This window comes from Primulina huaijiensis, chromosome 15, assembly GCF_012295235.1.
Source record: "Primulina huaijiensis isolate GDHJ02 chromosome 15, ASM1229523v2, whole genome shotgun sequence".
Taxonomy (NCBI): Eukaryota; Viridiplantae; Streptophyta; class Magnoliopsida; order Lamiales; family Gesneriaceae; genus Primulina; species Primulina huaijiensis.
Genome location: NC_133320.1, coordinates 17,676,016 through 17,696,052, shown reverse-complemented (window position 1 = coordinate 17,696,052; position 20,037 = coordinate 17,676,016). Strand labels below are relative to the sequence as shown.

General features: G+C 32.9%; 1 protein-coding gene across 1 annotated transcript; it reads left to right on the top strand.

The window, feature by feature from the left end:
• The first annotated feature begins 15,985 nt into the window (after positions 1-15,985).
• Positions 15,986-16,780, top strand: LOC140959362 (uncharacterized). The gene has a single exon (XM_073417215.1). It carries the CDS (start codon positions 15,986-15,988, stop codon positions 16,778-16,780), a length of 795 nt encoding a protein of 264 aa, XP_073273316.1.
• The last annotated feature ends 3,257 nt before the right edge of the window (positions 16,781-20,037 follow it).

The window sequence follows — 20,037 nt, the reverse complement described above, 5'->3', positions numbered from 1 at the left end:
GTTCGAGTTCGGCCTATTCATCTGGTCAGCTCATGAATCGGCTCGATTTATTTACAGCATACGAATTATTCAAGAAATAATCAAATTATAGACAATATGAAAACCACAACAAATGTATCATAGCTAGATTTAGTCCCATGATAACATAATAACCCAGAGGGCACTCACTTTTTTGTATGTATTGCACCTATACATGAACGTGAAGAGGAACCCTACCTTTCTCCCCCACGCTCTGCTATAAAGCTGCATGATTTCTGCAGATTGTTTGCTGAATTATACAGAGTGGTCCTCATTTCCTTCAAAGGAAAATCCATCCCACAAATTTAATCATTGCTCAAATATATCAATATTCAATATCACCATATATTTTTTGCTATTTTAAGTCCCATTATCACCACTATATACTCTTCTCTTACCCATATTTTCTTGAAATTCTCTACATATTTCAATCGATTTCAAGAAATTAAGTTCGTGGACACGATTCGAGTTAAGGTTTTCCTCGTGGAACTATATTTTCTTGAATTTGTTTTAGCCATTTTCTTTGAATGGGGAGTATTGGGAATCCTGTCATGTTTTTCCACAGCTTTCTTGAACTTCTTGGGATGCCCCCCCCCCCTTTTTCAAGAATCACGTATAGATGTAGAAGTTCAAGAAACCTGTGGGAAGACATGGCGAAATAAGGATTTTCTCTGACTTTTTGTAAAGCTATTTATGCTTTTGTTGGTTCGTAAATTTGGTGGAATGGAGAACAAGAACACCTTCTTCCATGGCTTTCCAGTCATCTGCAGCTTATGGTAAGTTTCTTTACAATTCAATTTATGTCAGCTCATTCTATTAATTCCGTTGTGCATTAATTTGTTATATTATAAATTATAACAATATATTTGATTTTATGTAATTCAACTACATTTATGAAATGGAAAATTTGGAACAGAAAATTATATTTTGATTGGATTTGGTGATGAGATTTCCTTTCTTCCGCGAGATCTTAGAATTGAATAGGCAAAAACTTGAATGATAAATTTCTGGTAGGAAAATTTTAATATTTCTACTTTATAATACTTTCAAATATTTTTCGACGCACCTTCTCTAAGAGTTAATATTTATCTATATATATATATGCGATGAACTAAAAATTCAATGATTCAAATTTTTAGATAATAAATTTAGTTTAAATCAAGAAAAGGATATGATCAACAGCCCTTTCAGTATTTTTTTTATCTTTTATCGAAACTGTTTTTTCCTCCGGGAAATTGAAGTATTCCAACAATTCAAATGGATTTATAGGTTACACAAACTTGGTAGAAAGAACAAAATTCAAGAACCAATCATCTAAAAAGAGAAAACTATGAAAATCATTTTATTTATGTAGTAGTTCAAATTTTCTCACATATTCCACTTTCTCTAAAATTCTCCCTCTCTAATTTCTGACCTTTTCTTTATAAGTTTGCAATGGCACAATTTTCCTACATTTCCAAGAAACTTTTGAAGTATTAAATAATCTGCAAACATTATGAAGTTCATGGTGACAGGGTATTCATATTGAATCTATTTATATTTGCTCAATTTTTTTAATTAAAAAAAATACAAATTTATTTTTTTCAGGGATTTAATTCTTGTTGATAAGAGTTTGTGTTTGGGTAATAATTGATTTGTTTAATCAAATTTGATATCAAGTAAAAATATAATTTAAATGTCTGCACTGCGTGATATAGCCGTAAATCATTGGGAGGATAAAGTGAATGTCACAAGTTCAAATGTCAGTGGGAAGATGAAAACTAAACGAGAGTATATTCAAAATGTGTATAGAATATGATCGCATCCGAATTTACATGTGGGGATGAACTAAGATCAAGCAAAAACTCGAGTACACGATTTACCTAAAAACACACGTATAATTTAAATTTAACTGGAGATCAATAATTTAGGCCACTGATTCGGTAATACGTGCACTTTAGGCCTATCTTGTTAGGTCGATGCGAGATGGTGTGATGAATGCCAATTCAGGTTTGGTATGTTGTTGCTTTAACTGCTGTCAGTGAAGAGGAAGGAATTCGTACTATTCTTTCACATCCATTCCCTCTTTCCACGGATCTCTTGCACAAAAATTTCTTTATGATTCGTGTAACATGTCCCAATCCAACTTGTATCGTCGGGAGATTTCACATTTTAAATATATGGAATGACCAAATCGATAAAAAAAATAAACATCTAGGACTAAACTGAGAAGAACAAAACATTCAGAATTGTCAAAGCTTTCCCCACATTTTCTGTCATGAGATCATGTGTTACACGTAAATGTTTAAAGAATATTTGAGATTGAAACTGAAACGTCTACTGCTTAAAATAACTGTTTAAATATTTATTTTTAAAAGTTCTTTTCGGAAATACTCAAACACATGCATGAAATAAAAGGAATCAATCATGCATTTTAAAAAGTTGTCCAACCACTGAATATAAAGAATTGTAGTTAATTAAATCTTAAAATGAAATCAATATCCTAGTCTACTGTTTTAAAAGGACTCAACGTCTGTCTAAATCATCAACGTATAAGGAGGTGCAAAAGCATTTAAAATATTGTTTACACCCATGACTCGTGATCATAATATGCGGAAAAATATAAGGTCATCGGGTTAACGTGCCCACACCCAGCTCCGCCTACTCAGTCTTCAGCTCCTCCAGTCTCCACATCATAATGCTCACCTGTACCAATCACACCTAGTGATTCTAAAGACTCAACACACCTGAACCGCGGTAGCAAGTACATATACATAACATCCAACAGTGAAAAGTATTGTAGTCAAAATACCTTTCATGATCTTAAAAGCATGAACTTAAACATATCGTGTCAAAGCATAAACGTGTCCATAATATATCTCACCATGTCAACATATATGTGTTCATTTTCTTTATTTGAATTCAGATCATTAGTTGTGACTTTCGTATCAGCTCTAGTCGATGGATCCATCTACGTATAACCGTGGTACCCCGCGGCGAGGACATCAGCGACAGTTTTACCCATCCACTGAGCCTTGGCCTTACATGTTCGTGTTCGTATTAGTCACAACCAACTCTTATCTTTCAAAGCATATCATCATATTCATCACTTATAAAAATCATGCGTATACGTAAATTTCCTTAAAATCAAGCATGCAACGTATTTTTCATATTTTCATAAAAAGTCATATTCGTGATAACATATAAATTTAAAAAATGCAATTTTAGTATTCAGGGCGCTGCCAGGATTGCTAACTTGACTCGGGTGAAAAATGGTCATTTTGCCCCTAGAAACCCTAATTGACCATTTTACTCCTGGACCTCAAAATTTCGATCCGAAGCCAACCAAACTCCTTAAAACACCATAACACACATTTATAATCATTTCCTACACGTAACCTTGAGCCCGTTTTGTAACTTAAATGATTCGTTTTAAAACTTGGACCGGGGTCCCGATTTTAACCCGAATCAACCCGAAACTCAACCAATTCTTTCCCAACTTAAACCATGACTTGAACCTACATGACCAGCCCTTGAACCACTTATTTCAGACCAACTAAGATCCTCGAAAGTCCTCGAGTAGCTGCTGGAATTTTCTGCACGTATCGAGATTCAAACCCTAGTGCACCTGACCTTCGACCCTAGACCCGAAACCGACGTTTCTAGACCTTGGCTAACCCCTCTAGGACCATGAACAGACCCATGTGCACTTGAATGAACCAACCTAACCCACGTCTACAGCCTTTGCGATCGGGATCACTCGAACTCGGCCAAAACTCGACCTAACTTGTCACCAAGATTCGATCCAAGCCTATCCGTTTTACCAGCTGACCATGGACCCATTCCCAGCCCTGACACAGACCCCACATGGCCTGAACCAGTGCTTAGAATGAACCATGCACTTTTTCCCTCTCCCTTGCACCCAGTCCAAGCATTCGAACCCTAGAACCAAGAGATCACCACCGGTCCTTACTCCTTTCGATCCAGACTTGGTATCACCCTTAAACACCTTCGAAACCTGCTGTAAAATGCTCCCTAGACCTCAAAGATTCGGCAGCCCTTCAACCATATCAAGAATGTGAACAACATGGCATGTAATGTGCATATTTTCGTGTAAAAATCACGTAAATTCAATGCAAAATGATATAATTATGTACTATAATGCAAAAATCATTCAAAATACATATCATGATGTGATTGATGAGAAAAAAGAGGTATAAGGCGTTCCTTTGCGTATTTACACACTACAGAAAATACTGAATACACAACACTTAAAAGACAACGGTTTTACAAAAAAACCATTATCTTTTACTTTTTAACAACGGTTTTCACTAAAACCGTTGTTATTGAGAATTTTTTTAAGTAAAGACAACGGTTTTCTAAAACCTTGTTTTTTTGGACAAACAACAACGGTTTTGCTTATACCATTGCTATATTTAGCGACGGTTTTAAGTAAAATCGTTGCAAATTTTAAAATAGCGACGGTTTAAACAAAACCGTCGCTAAAAGCGACGGTGTCCGCTTAACTGTCGCTATTAATAAATTAGCGACGTCTATAAATGATCACGTTTTCTATCCATTTTCCTCCGCACCGTTTCACATCTACAATAAATGTTTGTCTCTTAGAAAATTTTAGTTTCGATTTAGGGTAAGTTTTTTCGCTTCAATTCTTGGTAAATTTTTAAGTGTTAGTTGTGAATATTATTAGCTTAGTCAGATTGTAAGTTTGTTTGGTAGATTTATTAAATTATAAAATTAATTTTTTTATTTTACTTAAAAATTTAGCGATGAATTATGTCTAAACCGTTGCTAATTAGCGACGGCTTAGTCAAAAACCATCGCTCATTAATGACGACTTAGTAAAAAACCGTCTCTAATTTTAGCGATAGTATATCTTAAACCGTCGCTAATGAACGACGGCTTATTCAAAACCTGTTGCTAAAATTAGCGACGGTATATCATAAACCGTCGCTAATTTGAAAAACCGTCTCAAATGATAGCTACGGCAACGGTTTAAAATCGTTGTCGTTGAACCCACTTTCAACAACACTGTAAGTTACAACGGTTTTCTGGCAGCTACAACATCGTTTTGCGTTTTTGTTGTAGTGACACTCGAAAACCTCGACACAATCGCATAGAACGGGTACCGGAGGGACTGGGATGAGTTCTTTTGAAAAAAACTTGTGAAAACCGAGCAAGATGGTTGCCGAAATGTCACGAGCTATTGCTGGAGGTGGAGAGGGTAGGGCAGCCGAAATATGTAGTGAGGAGGGGTTAGGGTTTTGGGTAAGGTTCGATATAATATTAGGTGTATATTGGGCCTTAATTAAAAATAATGAGGATGAGTAGGATTTTAGGCTCAATATATCTTAAACTAGGCCCATTAAGCCCAAAAACACTCTCGTAAAATATTTCGTTTAGGTACGTTTTTGAAAATATTATCCGAACCCTCAAAAATCCGTTTTGCCAAAAATTGCATACCGGTTTAAAATTTGACTGGATGAGTAAAAATACCTTAAAAAGCCCATTTTCGAAAATCTCATATATTTACATCATAAATTAAATAATTAAAAATAATCATTTAATAAAAACATTTTTTCTTAATTGTCCCCGGTCTCCGTTCCTTGTTCAAGCGTGAAATACTGCTAAAATCCTTAATACATGAAATATTAATAAACCGTGAAATAAAACACATAATTATTCAATAGTCATGCATTTAATGCATTAAAAATAATTAATTAAAATACCTAAGAAATTTAATAACTTGCATGCATGTGGTTCACGTGAACTCTCAAATTTTTGGGACGTTACAAAAACATTGGTGATGATCTCGTTTATAATTTTAGGATATGATACAAACTAGGCAATTTTAAAAATAAATAGCATCTCACTAGTGCGATGCACGATATGTTATTTAATGTAATTAACGATAAAGATTAGTATATATGAGCATTTGAACAAATAATTAAAATACAAATTAGCTAAATGGATTATGAAATGTACAATTAGAAAACAAACAAATTATCCAAAAAAAATTTGGAAACTTCCTTAAATTCGACGTTTGTTGTTGAATTTTCTAGTTATTGTCACTATCAAACCTCAAATTCTTACATGAGACAATTATTGACCTTGAATTTTGTTGATTGTCATTGCGTATGATACAATCAAATGATATTATCTTTGTTGGAATTTAAAAGGAAGTCTTGGATCAAAATGGGTTAATGACATTCTTGGAATAAAAACTTTATGACTTGAATTACTTCCAGTCAGAATTTGTCCTTACAAAACTTGGTTTATGAGCCTAGTCACTATCAATATAGTATCATTGCATAATACAAGAGAATGATTTATATTAGGCAGCAACATAACTGAAGTTCCAACCTTCAAGTTTAAATCATGAGTTGGTACTCCATAGCATCTTATTCCATTTAAGAATTCAGGGGTATGCACATCATACAGTAGATCAACATTTATCCGAGTGGCTCGTTGTATCAGAAATTAAATACAACCTTCGCTCATAATGGTTTAGAAATATCATATATTCATTCATGGACTGAATGACATCAAGAGTCGGCGCCAGAATAGCCCTACACTGAAAATATGCAGTATCACTGATAGTGATGTCTGAAAACAAATACGTACTCTCAGGTATTGCTCCAATATGATCATTACAATTTTTCAGCAAAGTTTCATTAGGAATATCGATTGTCGCTTAACCGTAATTTTGTTCTCCAATTTTTCCATCTCCTATATTAGCTGTCCAATCCGAAAATTCTTTTTTTTTAACACTTTCTTCATCAGAACCTAAATTTTGTAGTCGCATGTTTTTTTTCAATCTCAAACTTTTGCAATGTCTCCTGATATACAAAGAATTGAAGGTGGCAAGAACAATAACTTGCCTATTATATTTTGGGATAACATGCAATATTTGTCGAAAATCGTCACTGAAAACAACTGTTTTGCCTCCAAAAGGTAATGAAGGCTTGAAGGATTGAAAAATCTCATTATATCTTTCATGGTTTTATCCAAAGCTTCAAAACAAAACTTATGTGTCATTGGAGCTCCGTCCCAAATAATAAGTATAGATTTTTCAATAAGCTCCGCAAAAGAACTCCCTTATTTGATATTTCATGTTGATTCCTCATTAGGATTAAATGGAGTTGCAAAGCGGGAATAAGCATTTCTTCCACCATGTAATACAAGAAATGTTATACCACTGGATGTCACGTTCAACACAATTTCTCCTTTAGATCTCAAGAATGTAGAGAGAGTCTTTCAGACAAATGTTTTTCCAGTACCTCCATACTCATATACAAAAAAAAAAACCTCCCTTATTTGAATGAAGTGCATTCATTATCGTATCATATATATGATGTTGCTCAGAGTTCAAATTATTAAGGAGATTATCATGTTCCTCTTACAAAGATCTTATATCAAACCACAACTCATCATGAAGTGCATGCATACCTTGATGTTGCAGCAAGTTATGTGTCTGTATAAAATTTCATTTGATAAATATGTCCTACATGACTTCTAAACTACTTCAAGTTGGCCGATATAATTCGATGACAATATAGTAGCGAGTAAAACTATCACAGATTGTTCTGAAGCCCAATGACTTGCTTCAATAATATCGTCGCACTACAAGAACATCGCCTTTCAACAACGCACATACCACAACAGTTTTTCACTAAAACCGTTGTCGTATGTGTGTTTTTTTAAGCAAATGACAACGATTTTCTAAAAATCGTTGTCTTTTAGCCTTTTTTTAGGGTCAAAGACAACGGTTCATATCTATTACGTGTTTTTTTTTGGACAATCGACAACGTTTTTAGAAAACCGTTGTCGATTAGCGTGTTTTTTGGACAAACAACAACGGTTTTTTTAAAATGTTGCTCTATTTAGCGACGGTTTCGCTAAAAGCGACACTAAATTTAGCGACGGTTCTAACAAAACTGTCGCTATTTTAAAACTTGCGACGGTTTTGTTTAAAATCGTCGCTAAATTTAGTAACGGTTCTAAATCCGTAGCTATATATAGCGACAGTTTTAAGCAAAACCGTCGGAATTTTTAAATTAGCGACGGTTTTTGTTAAAAACATCGTTAAATTTAGCGACAGTTTTGCAACACCGTCGCTAAATATAGCGACGATTGTAAGCAAAACCGTCGTAATTTTTAAATTAGCGACGGTTTAATAAATAACCGTCGCTATTAGCGACAGTTTCATCCAAACACGTCGCATATTGTCTATAAATATCCCCGTTTTCTGTCCATTTTCCTCCACATCACTACACAACACTTGAAATTTTTCTCTCTTAGACGATTTTAGTTTCGATTTAGGATAAAAAATTTCGCTTCACTTTTTGGTAAATTTTTAAGTGTTAGTTAAGATCATGAATATTGTTAGCATAGTTAGATTGTAAGTTTTTTTTTATTAAATTATTAAAAGTAAATTTTTTTTATTTTACTGAAAAACTTAGCGACGGATATCATGAAACACCGTCGCTAAAATTCGCGACGGACGTATGGAAATTCGTCGGTAATATTAGCGACAGTATATAAAACCGTCGCTACTTAGCGATGGTTTTGTATGTTTTCCGTCACTAAATCATAAACCTTCGCCAAACTAAATCATAAACCGTCGCTAATTACCAACGGTTTGTGATAAACCGTCGCAAATAATAGCAACGACAACAGATAAAATCCGTTGTCGTTGAACGCACTTTCAATAACACCATCAATTACAACAGTTGTAAATTACCTAATGACAACGGATTTTATCCGTTGTCGTTTGCCGTTTTTGTTGTAGTGTCAATATACTCTTTTTTTGTCATTCGATAACCCCAATGCATAGAAAGCATCGTGAAATGAACGGTATTGAACACTGTTAACAAAATTTATATCATCATAGCAAGTGGCACCACAATTTACATTGAGGAGACATCTTAAATAATACATGTCCCGACAACCTGGAGGAATGTAAAAAAAGTGCGTCTAATTGAAAATCTCTGCATTCTTGGAACAAATTCTCGTGTATCCTGCTTCCAAAACATACTTCATTGGAATTCAACATATGTTAATTCTTTTGCCTCTGGATATTCCTTTTTAGCTTCCATCCATACTAGAAACATGCTATAGTTAACATTAGGTCGATCGAGAACATTATTGATTTCATTTGAATCTGAAAAAATAATATTTTGCTTTCAAAAGATGAAAGCTTAGACGATCAACAGGTGGATCTCTGTATTGAATGTCAAATAAAAAAATTCTCCATGAAACCTCACACGGGGAAATATATATGCAGTCGTAGTACATAATAACTCTATCAACACTTTTTCCCAAATCTCATCATCTGAGCTTCGATAGAATGGTGCAGTCACATGATCTTGTCCTTTGTTTATATATTTGAACAAATATTTTATAGCCCGAGATTGGTTGCACAATGCAACCAATTCAACATTCTTATAATTTTTGTACCAAATCAACAAATAACGATTATGGGGAATAAAAAATCTGTTATTCAAATTAACACAATTTTTTAGAAATGTTCGCTCATTATCTCTGCGTCGATAAATTGGGTATCCATCTTCATCAATTGATGTCACTTCAACAAATTTTATAGGAAAATGCTTTGTGCAGCGACCATCAGACATGCACCGAGAATTTTTTCTTACCTCACTGTATGGACCGTGCATCAATAGATCCCGTACTACAACGTAATAAGCATGATCATCTTTTTCATAGGAATTTCAGCATACATGATATGATCAATTGTCTCTGTTGCTGGATATTTTTTCTTTTACATAAGAAAAGAAAAATGTGGGCATACGATAATCTTCGCTTTTGGATTCCACATAAATAGTACTAAAAAATTTAAGAACAATAATTAATTATATTTATTAAAAGATATTAATTTTCTTAAATCCAAAATAGTAGTACCTAAGATATAATTGCAAAAACTTTTAATTTTTTTTACCTGCTTTAACATTTCAAAATATTTTATTCTATATGACATATTTAATGAATTATATTTATTAAAAGATATTAATTTGCTTAAATCCAAAAAAGTAGTACCTAAGATATAATTGCAAAAACTTTTAATTTTTTTTACCTGCTTTAACATTTCAAAATATTTTATTCTATATGACATCTTTAATCAAGGCATCCAAACTTACTTTAAAGATTCTTAAAATAATATTTGGATTGTCTTCGGCCCTCAACCACCATGCCTTGATAAATCTGACAATTTCGGGACATTTTGGGTTACATGTAAATGTAATTAAAAACATCTGGGTAACATACCTATTTACTTACAACTATCGCATGTTGGTAATTATGAATCATATATCTTGCTCATGCAGTAAAATTAGAAGGCGGTATAATAATTTTTCCTTGTGTACATGCATTTGTTTCACCACACAAAAAATGTATCATGAAGAACTTTGTACATTTCACATTTCAATGGTTTCTGATGCATCCGAATATATGTCAACTTTCCATATTCAATCATTGTGTATGCATCGACAATTAACAGTTGAAAAAGTCTTCTCGAAACAAATTACTCGAAAATTCGAAATACCTATCATGATAAGCAAAAAATTTTCTTATACTTATTTTTTTTCTACCTCCAACACTTGACATAGATTCTGACAATTGAAAATCTTCATTTTAACCATCCTCAGGAAAAGTACAAGATATCGGAGAGCAAAATATGCAAGATTCAATTCATTGATACATTTAAGTTGTCATGTTCGTGTTTCTACTAAAATATCTATATCGCCCAAAGACTCATCGAAATATCCCACAATTAATGCAGCAATCTCAGAAGAATAAGGAAGATTATATTGTCTTCCTACCTACATCTTATACCAATCAACTTTATTTTAATATATGGTACTCTTCCTTCTACCACCATTCTATCTTGGTCATCCTAAAAACTTGATCAAAACATTGTTTTCATCTAACATGACATTTAACTCAGAAACTATCTCCAAATACAGATTATTTATGTGGATATTTTTTCTGAAGAAATACATTGATTCAATATAAATTAATTTATACTAACCAAATAGAAAATATGGTCTATTAAATATAATATATACATTTTAAAATATACATGAAAATATAAATCCGATTAGTAATTTCGTTTTCTGGTTCGTAAATATATAACTGTGCAAAATTTAGGGATGCACCTTCACATAGAAGTAGGCTTCCAATTAAATGATAATTCTTATGAAGTTTAAAAACTAGAGGGGAGCCACCTTGATTTAGGGGTATGTATTCAATCTTGAAAATTTAATAACTTTTATTGATTTTTGTGGAGTTTAAAAGTTTAGAGATATTGAACATAGACTTTTATAAACTCTATAAAATTTTAGTGGTATTCAAATTAGATATTTCTTGAGTCTTAAAAAGTCTAGTGGTATTCAAACTTGACTTTTTAAAAATCTATAGATATCCAATATTTTCTTAGATTTACAATGATTCTAATATAATTCTTTACGTACAAACTTTTAAAACTCTAGGTACAACTTTAGAAATTCAAAAATTATCTTCTACTCACCCTAGAGATTTTGGTAGACTTTTAATCGAATAAAATATCATCCTCACCCATCTCTCTCTTTGTCATTCAAAGACGACGTTTTTATCCTCTCTAAAGACAATTCTAGTGTTCCTCGAATTTCAGACATATGATTTCTTTCTTGAATCATGAGTGATTTGATAAAAAAAAAACATATTATGATTTCTATGTATCTCTTTCTGTGTTCCGTTCGTTGTTTCTGTCTGTTATGTGTGTGCTCCAAAATTTTGCATACAATGTGATATGGGGAAGTCTGTACATTTGTATTTTCTCAAACCAAAGTTGCGGTTTCTAGTTAGGAATTAAACCGATTTTTTTTTAATCTAATTTTATGTTTTATTTTCTCTGCTCAATGCTTATATTTAATATTTTGTTATGTTGAAGCTAACAAATTGTCAACAGTAGGTCATCATATGTTGTACCGAGATGAACAAATTGGATATAATTTAACTAAATATTTTAAAAAAAAAACTGATAAATTATTAGGGTTTATAAATGTTTATATAAAAATAAATCACATAATAAGGAAAGATTTGAGAATGATTAGGAAATATTAATATATACACAAAAAATTTTGTGAGATAGTTTAATGGGTCAATTTTGTGAGACAAATATTCTATTTGTTCATCCATAAAAATATATAAATTTTGTGAAAAATATTATTTTTTATTCTAAATATGGACAGATTTGATGGATCTCATGAATAAATATACGTGAGACTTTCTCACAATTGACATTTGTTCCTTTCGTTTTTAGTAAAAAATTTTGTTCCATCTTAAATTTAGACGATGTGGCCATAATCTTATGAAAAAATAATAAACTGCGTGGTTATTTTAAAATATTTTAACTTATTTATAAGAGAGATTACATAATCTTACATATATATTTTATTTATAAAGTTCTTTTTAACTTTTTAAGTTTTTTTTAATTAATTTGTAAATTGGGCAAGATGTGTTATTGGGTTGGACTTATTTGAAACATATATAACTCTTATTCTAGATGTGAAAATTCTGAAACATATATGACTCTTATTCTAGTTTTGATAGGGTTCTGTAATAGGATTTCTGAAAAAACAATACTGTCGATTTACCTACAATGAAGACATCAAATGTTATTATCATTCCTTTCTTTTTTTTTTTTGCACTAAATAAAATAATCGTAAATCAATTTAAACGAGATTACAAAAACAAATAGCTCCTCGACGGAGAGAAATCCACCAGAAATATGTAATACTCAAGATAATAATAGTGAACAATTAAAATCATAGACCGATAAATTATTTTCTAGCTTTATACAAATAAAAACAGACTTCCCCATATAACTATTCATTGATTTTATTTTGTGTCGGAAACTTAATTGTTATTTGCTTTTTTTGGTTAATACCTAGTAAAATGTATATATTTGTTAGCTTATTATCATTGTACATTTTCTATCTTATGCAAGTAATACTATCTATGGAGATTCACAAGAAAAATATAATGTGTCGACGACTGAAGAGAGTAATGAATTGTTAAAACTCATGGTTAATGGTGCAATTCGAGGATGACGTGATAAAAATGGAGTAATTTAACAAAAAACAAAAGATAAAAAATTACTTCCTACTTTAAACGAAAAACTTGGATGTGAAAAGACTATTGCACAATATCAAAGTCGTTTAAAGTGGTTCAAACAACGATACAACAATTATTGTAAGCTTATATATCATAACTCTGGTTTTGGATGGGATTCCGTGACAAAGAAATTAACTACTAAAGATGAAGTATGGTAGGATTATTTTAAGATAAGAGTCTTTGAGTTAAAATAATAAAATTTATATTTATAATTATAATTATAACTAGTTTTAACACCTGGTGTTTTTTAATTTTTTACCATTCTCATCCTATACATGAACATTATCGGACAGAAACTTTTGATGATTATGAAGATTTGAGAATTGCGGTTGGGACATGAACGGCTATTGGAAAATACTCAATTGGACTAGGAGATGACACTGATGCAAGAACATTTGAGATAGAAGAAAATAGGGAAACTAATTTATTAAATGATTATATCTTTGATTATAATAGTGGTAAATTCGTGCAAAGTGACATACAAGAATCTTCATACAAACCTCCATTTTTCGAGGACTCTGCTTCACCATTATCCCCTCAGACCATAAATTCAGAGGTTCCACCAACAAATAGAAAACGAGATAGGGCCGAGTTTGAAGCAAAATCAAGCATATTCAAGAATACAGACCCAAATTATCTCACTCTCTTGATAAAGTAGTTTCTAAGATATAATCAATAAGGAATGCAGGTGACACTTTTTGGGATGCTATCAAGGAAGTCCCAAATTTGGATAACCGTACTCGATATAAGGTGCTTGATTTGCTCAACACCAGATCAAAGAAGTTGGATTTCTTGAAAATGACAATTGAAGAGCATTCGGGATGGATAGACTATAAATTACATGAATGATACTTTCAGGGACATGATCAATAATGAGTTATATTATGTTACAATCTCTGGAAATATTTTTTTGATTTTTTTTTCTGATTGTTAAAGTATTAACAAATTCTTGACTTTTGGATTATTAATTTAAATTTGAGTTTTGCAAGGAATTTTTTTCGATAAATTCATAGATTTTTTTTTCATTTTAATTATTTGTCTAATATCAGGTGGTTCAATTAATGTCATATATCAAAGTAGATGAAGTAGAAGATCAAATGGAAGAAGAGGAACTTCAAGAAAAATTACAGAAACTGTTAGGTATTTGTTGAGGGAAATTCTTGGGATCCTCTATATGCTAACCAAGCACATAATTAACATGCATTGCGAACTTGTCCATCGTCCCTTAAATTGATGACCAACAACTTCAAGTGGACATGATTATATTCATAAAATATTAAAAGAGGATCAAAAAAACTTTCAAGAAATTCATAGAATGTACCATGCCATATTTTGAAAATTGTGCAACATTCTTATAGAAAAAGCATCATTGCAAGATACAAAATACATTTTATTGAAGAAATTCTTGCCACGTTTTTACTTCTTGTCGGTCAAAATATTTGATATTGCTTGATTCGTAAAATATTTGGTCGATCACAGTACAATTCTAACCAAAACTTCAACAAAGTGTTGAGAGCATTGGATTGCATTGCAGTAGATATGATGGTCAAGCCTGGATTTGTAGTGCTAGAAAAAATAAGAGAGAGTACAAGATTTTATCTTTATTTTCAAGTAACTAATGAAATTATTTTTTTTGTTATTATTATTAGTACAACTATTTTAATTCAGTTTGTCTTGTTGTAGGATTGCATTGGGGCTATTGATGATACTCATTTTCCAGAAACATTGTATAGGCATGATACTAACAGTTATCGTAATTGTCACGGAAAAATTTCTCAAAATATTTTAACAGCTTGTAACTTTAATTTGGAATTTATATATGTGCTCAGTGTGTGGGATGGATTTTCCAATGATTCAAACATATGGACATGTGCTCAGTGTGTGGAGTGACGTTGATCATATTGAATTCAAAAATCTTTTGAATTCAAACATCTTAGACAAATGATACTTGCATACATTTGTTTTATTTATAAAATTAATTTTATATTTGTTTGTTTTAATCTTATATTTCAGTCTATTTTCTGCAACAATTACGTTTTTAATAACAAAAATATGAAAATTTGTTAGGATTGGTTTGATTTTCTCAATGACGCGATTTTTTTTATTGTTGCATGTATGCGTGAGCCCTATAAAATAAACAAAAATATAAATTATACTTTCAAATATCAATAAGAGAAAATCATGCACCTCAACATCATGAAATATGCATTCTAATGTGATATCTCCTTTGTTTTCATATGAAGTTAGATCGTAACAACGATCCAGTCATAGTTTCATTGCTCAGTGCAAGGTTTAAGGATTTAATTCATGGATATATCTAAATATAGGAGCCATTTGTGTATTTTGATTGAAATTTTATTTTGTGGTTTTATTTTTGAGCAATATTTATATAGTTTTATGTGTTCATTAGTTATGATAATATTCACATATTCATGGACAAAAGAAATCATTGAATGAAATACCATAGGAATAACACAAAATTTCGGGATTTTTCTCTAACAATGTTCCAAGAGGAAGAAGACGTGGTAATGGAAGGAAATTTGCATGACAACCAAAATGCAAAGGGGAGAGCCATGACAACGACAAACGCAGCAAACCAACACTCATTCAAGGATATTCTCCTTGGGACTCATACTCTAGGCACACAACACATCTACCCAGATGATGATGGGCTCATTTCAGACGAAGAATTTTATGGAGAAGATGAAGAAGACGAAGGGTGCCCGGTTATTAAGCAATCCCAGGAGGAAAAATCAGGCTTCGTTGGCCATGGCGTCAAACCTTGATCGTTAAAGTCATGGGCAGGTCAATTGGGTATAACTATATTTTTCGACGTATCGAGGCATTGTGGAAGCCTAAGGCACCGATTGATCTTGTTGCTCTTGACAATGATTATTTCATTGTCAGATTTGCTTCCATAGATGACTACTACTACGCTAAGTTTGGAGGTCCATGGATGGTAATGGATCATTATCTGATTGCGAAAGAATGGTCCCCCAACTTCGACCCACTCTCGGATAATACAAATAAGCTATTGATTTGGGTGAGGTTCCCTTGCCTTCTGGTAGAATACTATGACAAGGAACTCTTAATGAAGATTGGGAGGAAGATCGGCAGGCCCATTCGAGTAGATCAAGCCACCAGCCTCGTATCTAGAGGCAAGTTCGCAAGAATCTGTGTGGAGGTGGATATCACCAAACCACTCCTCGCAAAATTTATGTTACGAAGAAAAGTCCGAAGGATTGAGTATGAGGGCATCCACATGGTTTGCTTCACGTGTGGAGTGTATGGCCACCATCAAGGAGATTGCCCTGAAATAGAGGTGGGGAAAAACCTTGATACGACGACAATGCATGCGAAGGAGGGAGGCGGAGACACTAAACAGATTAGGAAAGAACTAATTCCAGCAAAAATCACAAAGAACTTCGGGCCTTGGATGATGGTATCGCGAGTATCTCGCAGATTTGACAAGAACAGAATTGGACACACAGAAAAACTTGGTAAGCTTGATAATAGACGAGATTCTGATAATATACCATCTAAAAATTACTACAGGGGACAACACAAATATGGGAAGAAAAGAAAACCATAATGGACAGAGATAAGCTTCAGCTGAATAAGAACACGTCTTGGTACGAGGTTCACAAGGGGGGAAACACATCATGCGTGAGGTAATCAATAATTGTTGGGAAAGATAGCCAAATTAAATAACTTTTCGTACAGCGGAAGGGTTGATTCTTTTCCTTTTAGCGGTAATATCGGATCAAAATATTTCCACGATATCAACAATGATAATAATTATGAATAAAACGACACAAGGATTTTTATGTGGAAAACTCAAATTAGGGAAAAACCACGAGACCGAAGTCCAACAAAAGAAATCTTCACTATATCAATAATGGGTACAAATCATTCCTACAATAATAGGAGATAACAACAACTCTCCCTAGAACAACTTAGGGGACATCAAGAACTTCAAAAATAATTATTCTTGGATGACACACTCAATCTCACTTTCAAAGTGGAACTCACACAACTCTAATCACATAGAAAATTCTTTCTGATGTGGAAGATCGGACATTGCCGCAACCACAGAGCATACTAAAATTTATCTAAATGACTAGGCTATACAACACTCAATTGCTTGTGTTTTTGCTTGTTTTTGGGATGGATTGAATGGATGCAAATGTATGGTATTTATGGGAAAAATTTTGGGTTTGGTGAAGTGTGAATGTTGGATGTGTTTTAAAAATTTGGTAGCCTAACTTTGAACCAAACTTTGAAAAAAGGTTTGAATAAAAATTTGGCTTGAATTTTCAACAATAATGTACAAAGCAAAGGCAATTGGGAAAACATCTATCTATTAGGAAACAAGATGGAAACTGAGCACCATCAGGACCCTCCTCATTTATATAGAACTACAGATGAGGATGAATACATGCAACATGAAAAGGAAAACAATGAGGAAGAGATTGTCAAGATAACATTGTTTGGGGAATCCCAGCCCCAACTTTGTTAATTCTCCCTTTCGTCCAGATGGGTTGTTTAGGCACTATTGAAGGGTGCAATCTATCTCGCTTCTGGTTTTAAGTATGACCTTATTGGTATGGAATTGTCAAGGAGCGGTCTCTAAAGAATTGAACCGCATCCTAAAAGATATGATTAAAAAAAACAGCCCAAGTATACTAGGCTTGCTTGAGCCTCGAGTATCAGGTTCCCATGCTGATGATATGTGTAAAAAAAATGGGATACTTTAACTGGCTAATGGTTGAAGCAATAGGATTTAGTGGGGGAATTTGGATATTTTAAATCCATTTAGAGATTGTCTACTCCCATACTCAGTTTTTTCTAGCTCGTGTTGAGGGCAACAATCGGATACCTTGGTTCCTGTCAGTAGTCTATGGTAGTCCCAATGCTACGCTTAGAAAAAGGTTGTGGCAGGATCTCACGAAGCAAAATATCAAATTTCAGGCCCTGGTTATATATAGAAGACTACAATTCCGTCAGCTCAGAGCATGAAGTTAGCTCAAATGGTAGTGTGGCAAGTAATAGGAGTGTTGGTCATACCGATTGGATGTTTAGTCAAGGTCTCCTAGACCTGGGTAACATTGGCTCAAGATTTACATGGGTCAGAGGACTAAGCACTAACACAGTCAAAGGAGCTCGCCATGACAGAGGAGCGTGTACTATATATTGGAGGATGAAGGGAAATATATTTTCTTTATTTAATTGATATGATTTCTTATCTTAAATAATTTTCCTAATATATTCTTCTTTGTTGATATGATATTTAATATTTAATTATAGTTTTGCTTTTCTAGATAATTATGTTAAGATTTTATTGTGATATAATATCTTACTTAAATTTAATTTCCTTCTTGATAAGATTATGTGGAATATTGAGTTTTTTTCTAGATATAATATTTATGATAATGATTTTCATGATATGGTATTATTGATTTATAAAGATATTATTTCTAATAGAATTTTTGTTTACCATATCTTGTAGATTTTCGAAGTGGAGAAATTTATAAATAAGAGGTTGAGAAAAGAGAGTAGAGAGAAGAGAAAAATTCAGAGAGTTCACGTGCTTGGGAGTTTTTGTTGAAGAGTTTTCAAGTGAGGTGATTTTCGTGAAAGGATTTTACGTGGACGTGATTTTAATTGGAGGAGAGTTTTCGTGGAAGAGTTTTTATTGGAGTGATTTTCGTGGGAGTTTTTAGTGGGAGATTTTCGTGGTGTTCTCTTCTCTCGATCAAATATACACGCACTTGTGCACGTAATAGATTTCAGAGAAATATTTCTTCAAGGGACATGCTGTTGTGAAGAGTGCAGATACCGCATGTTGCCTTGAATGTTGCCAACATCTTCAGACAACATCCGTAACGAAGTTGACTGAAGATCGTGTTTCGTTGATTTTACTTTTGGGCTTACGTTTTTGCTTTCTTAATTAAGTTTTCATTCTGGTTATTTGTTTTAGAAAGCGTTCGTTTTCTCAACTTTTTGAGAAAATTGATTTTCGTTATAATCACTAGTGATAGGTTTTTGTGTAAACGATTTGGTTTTCTAGTGATTAATTTTTGCCATAAGGCACCGCACAAGTATTTATACTTGTGCATATTTAATCTTGTCCATCTATCTATTTAAAATCGATTTATGTTACAAACTTTAATATTCCGCTGCATGTTGTTTTAAATGTTGTAACATTTGACACAACACTTAATTCTGATAAAACACAAATTTACAATTTTACATCCTATTCTGATATTATTATTATTTTTGGTATCTGTCGAACACAAATTCTAACAGAGGAAAATGTTTCCTGAATCTACGTTGATACATCTTTCTGTCATTCAATTGGATCACGCCCCACTTTTAGTCGAACTAAATGGTCACAAGAATAACAAGGGTCAAGGGCCATTTCGTTTCCAGGCAGCATGGCTTATCCACAAGGATTTCCATAAGGTGATCGAACAAGATTGGAAAAACAATCTCACGCTTGGTAACAATGTGGATAAGTTAGCCAAATCTCTATTAGAATGGAACTCCACTCAGGCATGCTTATCGGTTCCACCGGACCGGTTTCGGACTGGTTCCAACCGGTTATGGGTCTGGTGAGTTCGGAACCGGTCCGAACCGGTTAGGAACCGGTTCCGGTTCCAAGTTGAAATACTTGGAACCAATCCAAACCAAGACCGGTTCGGCTTCTAATAAACCGGTTCCGGTTCGCGCCAAACCGGTTCCGAACTCTAATTTATTATATTTTACTATATAATTAAAATTAGTAATATTAATGGAAATTTTTTTTTTTAGTATTTTGATTGGAAATAATTGTGATTACATAAAAAA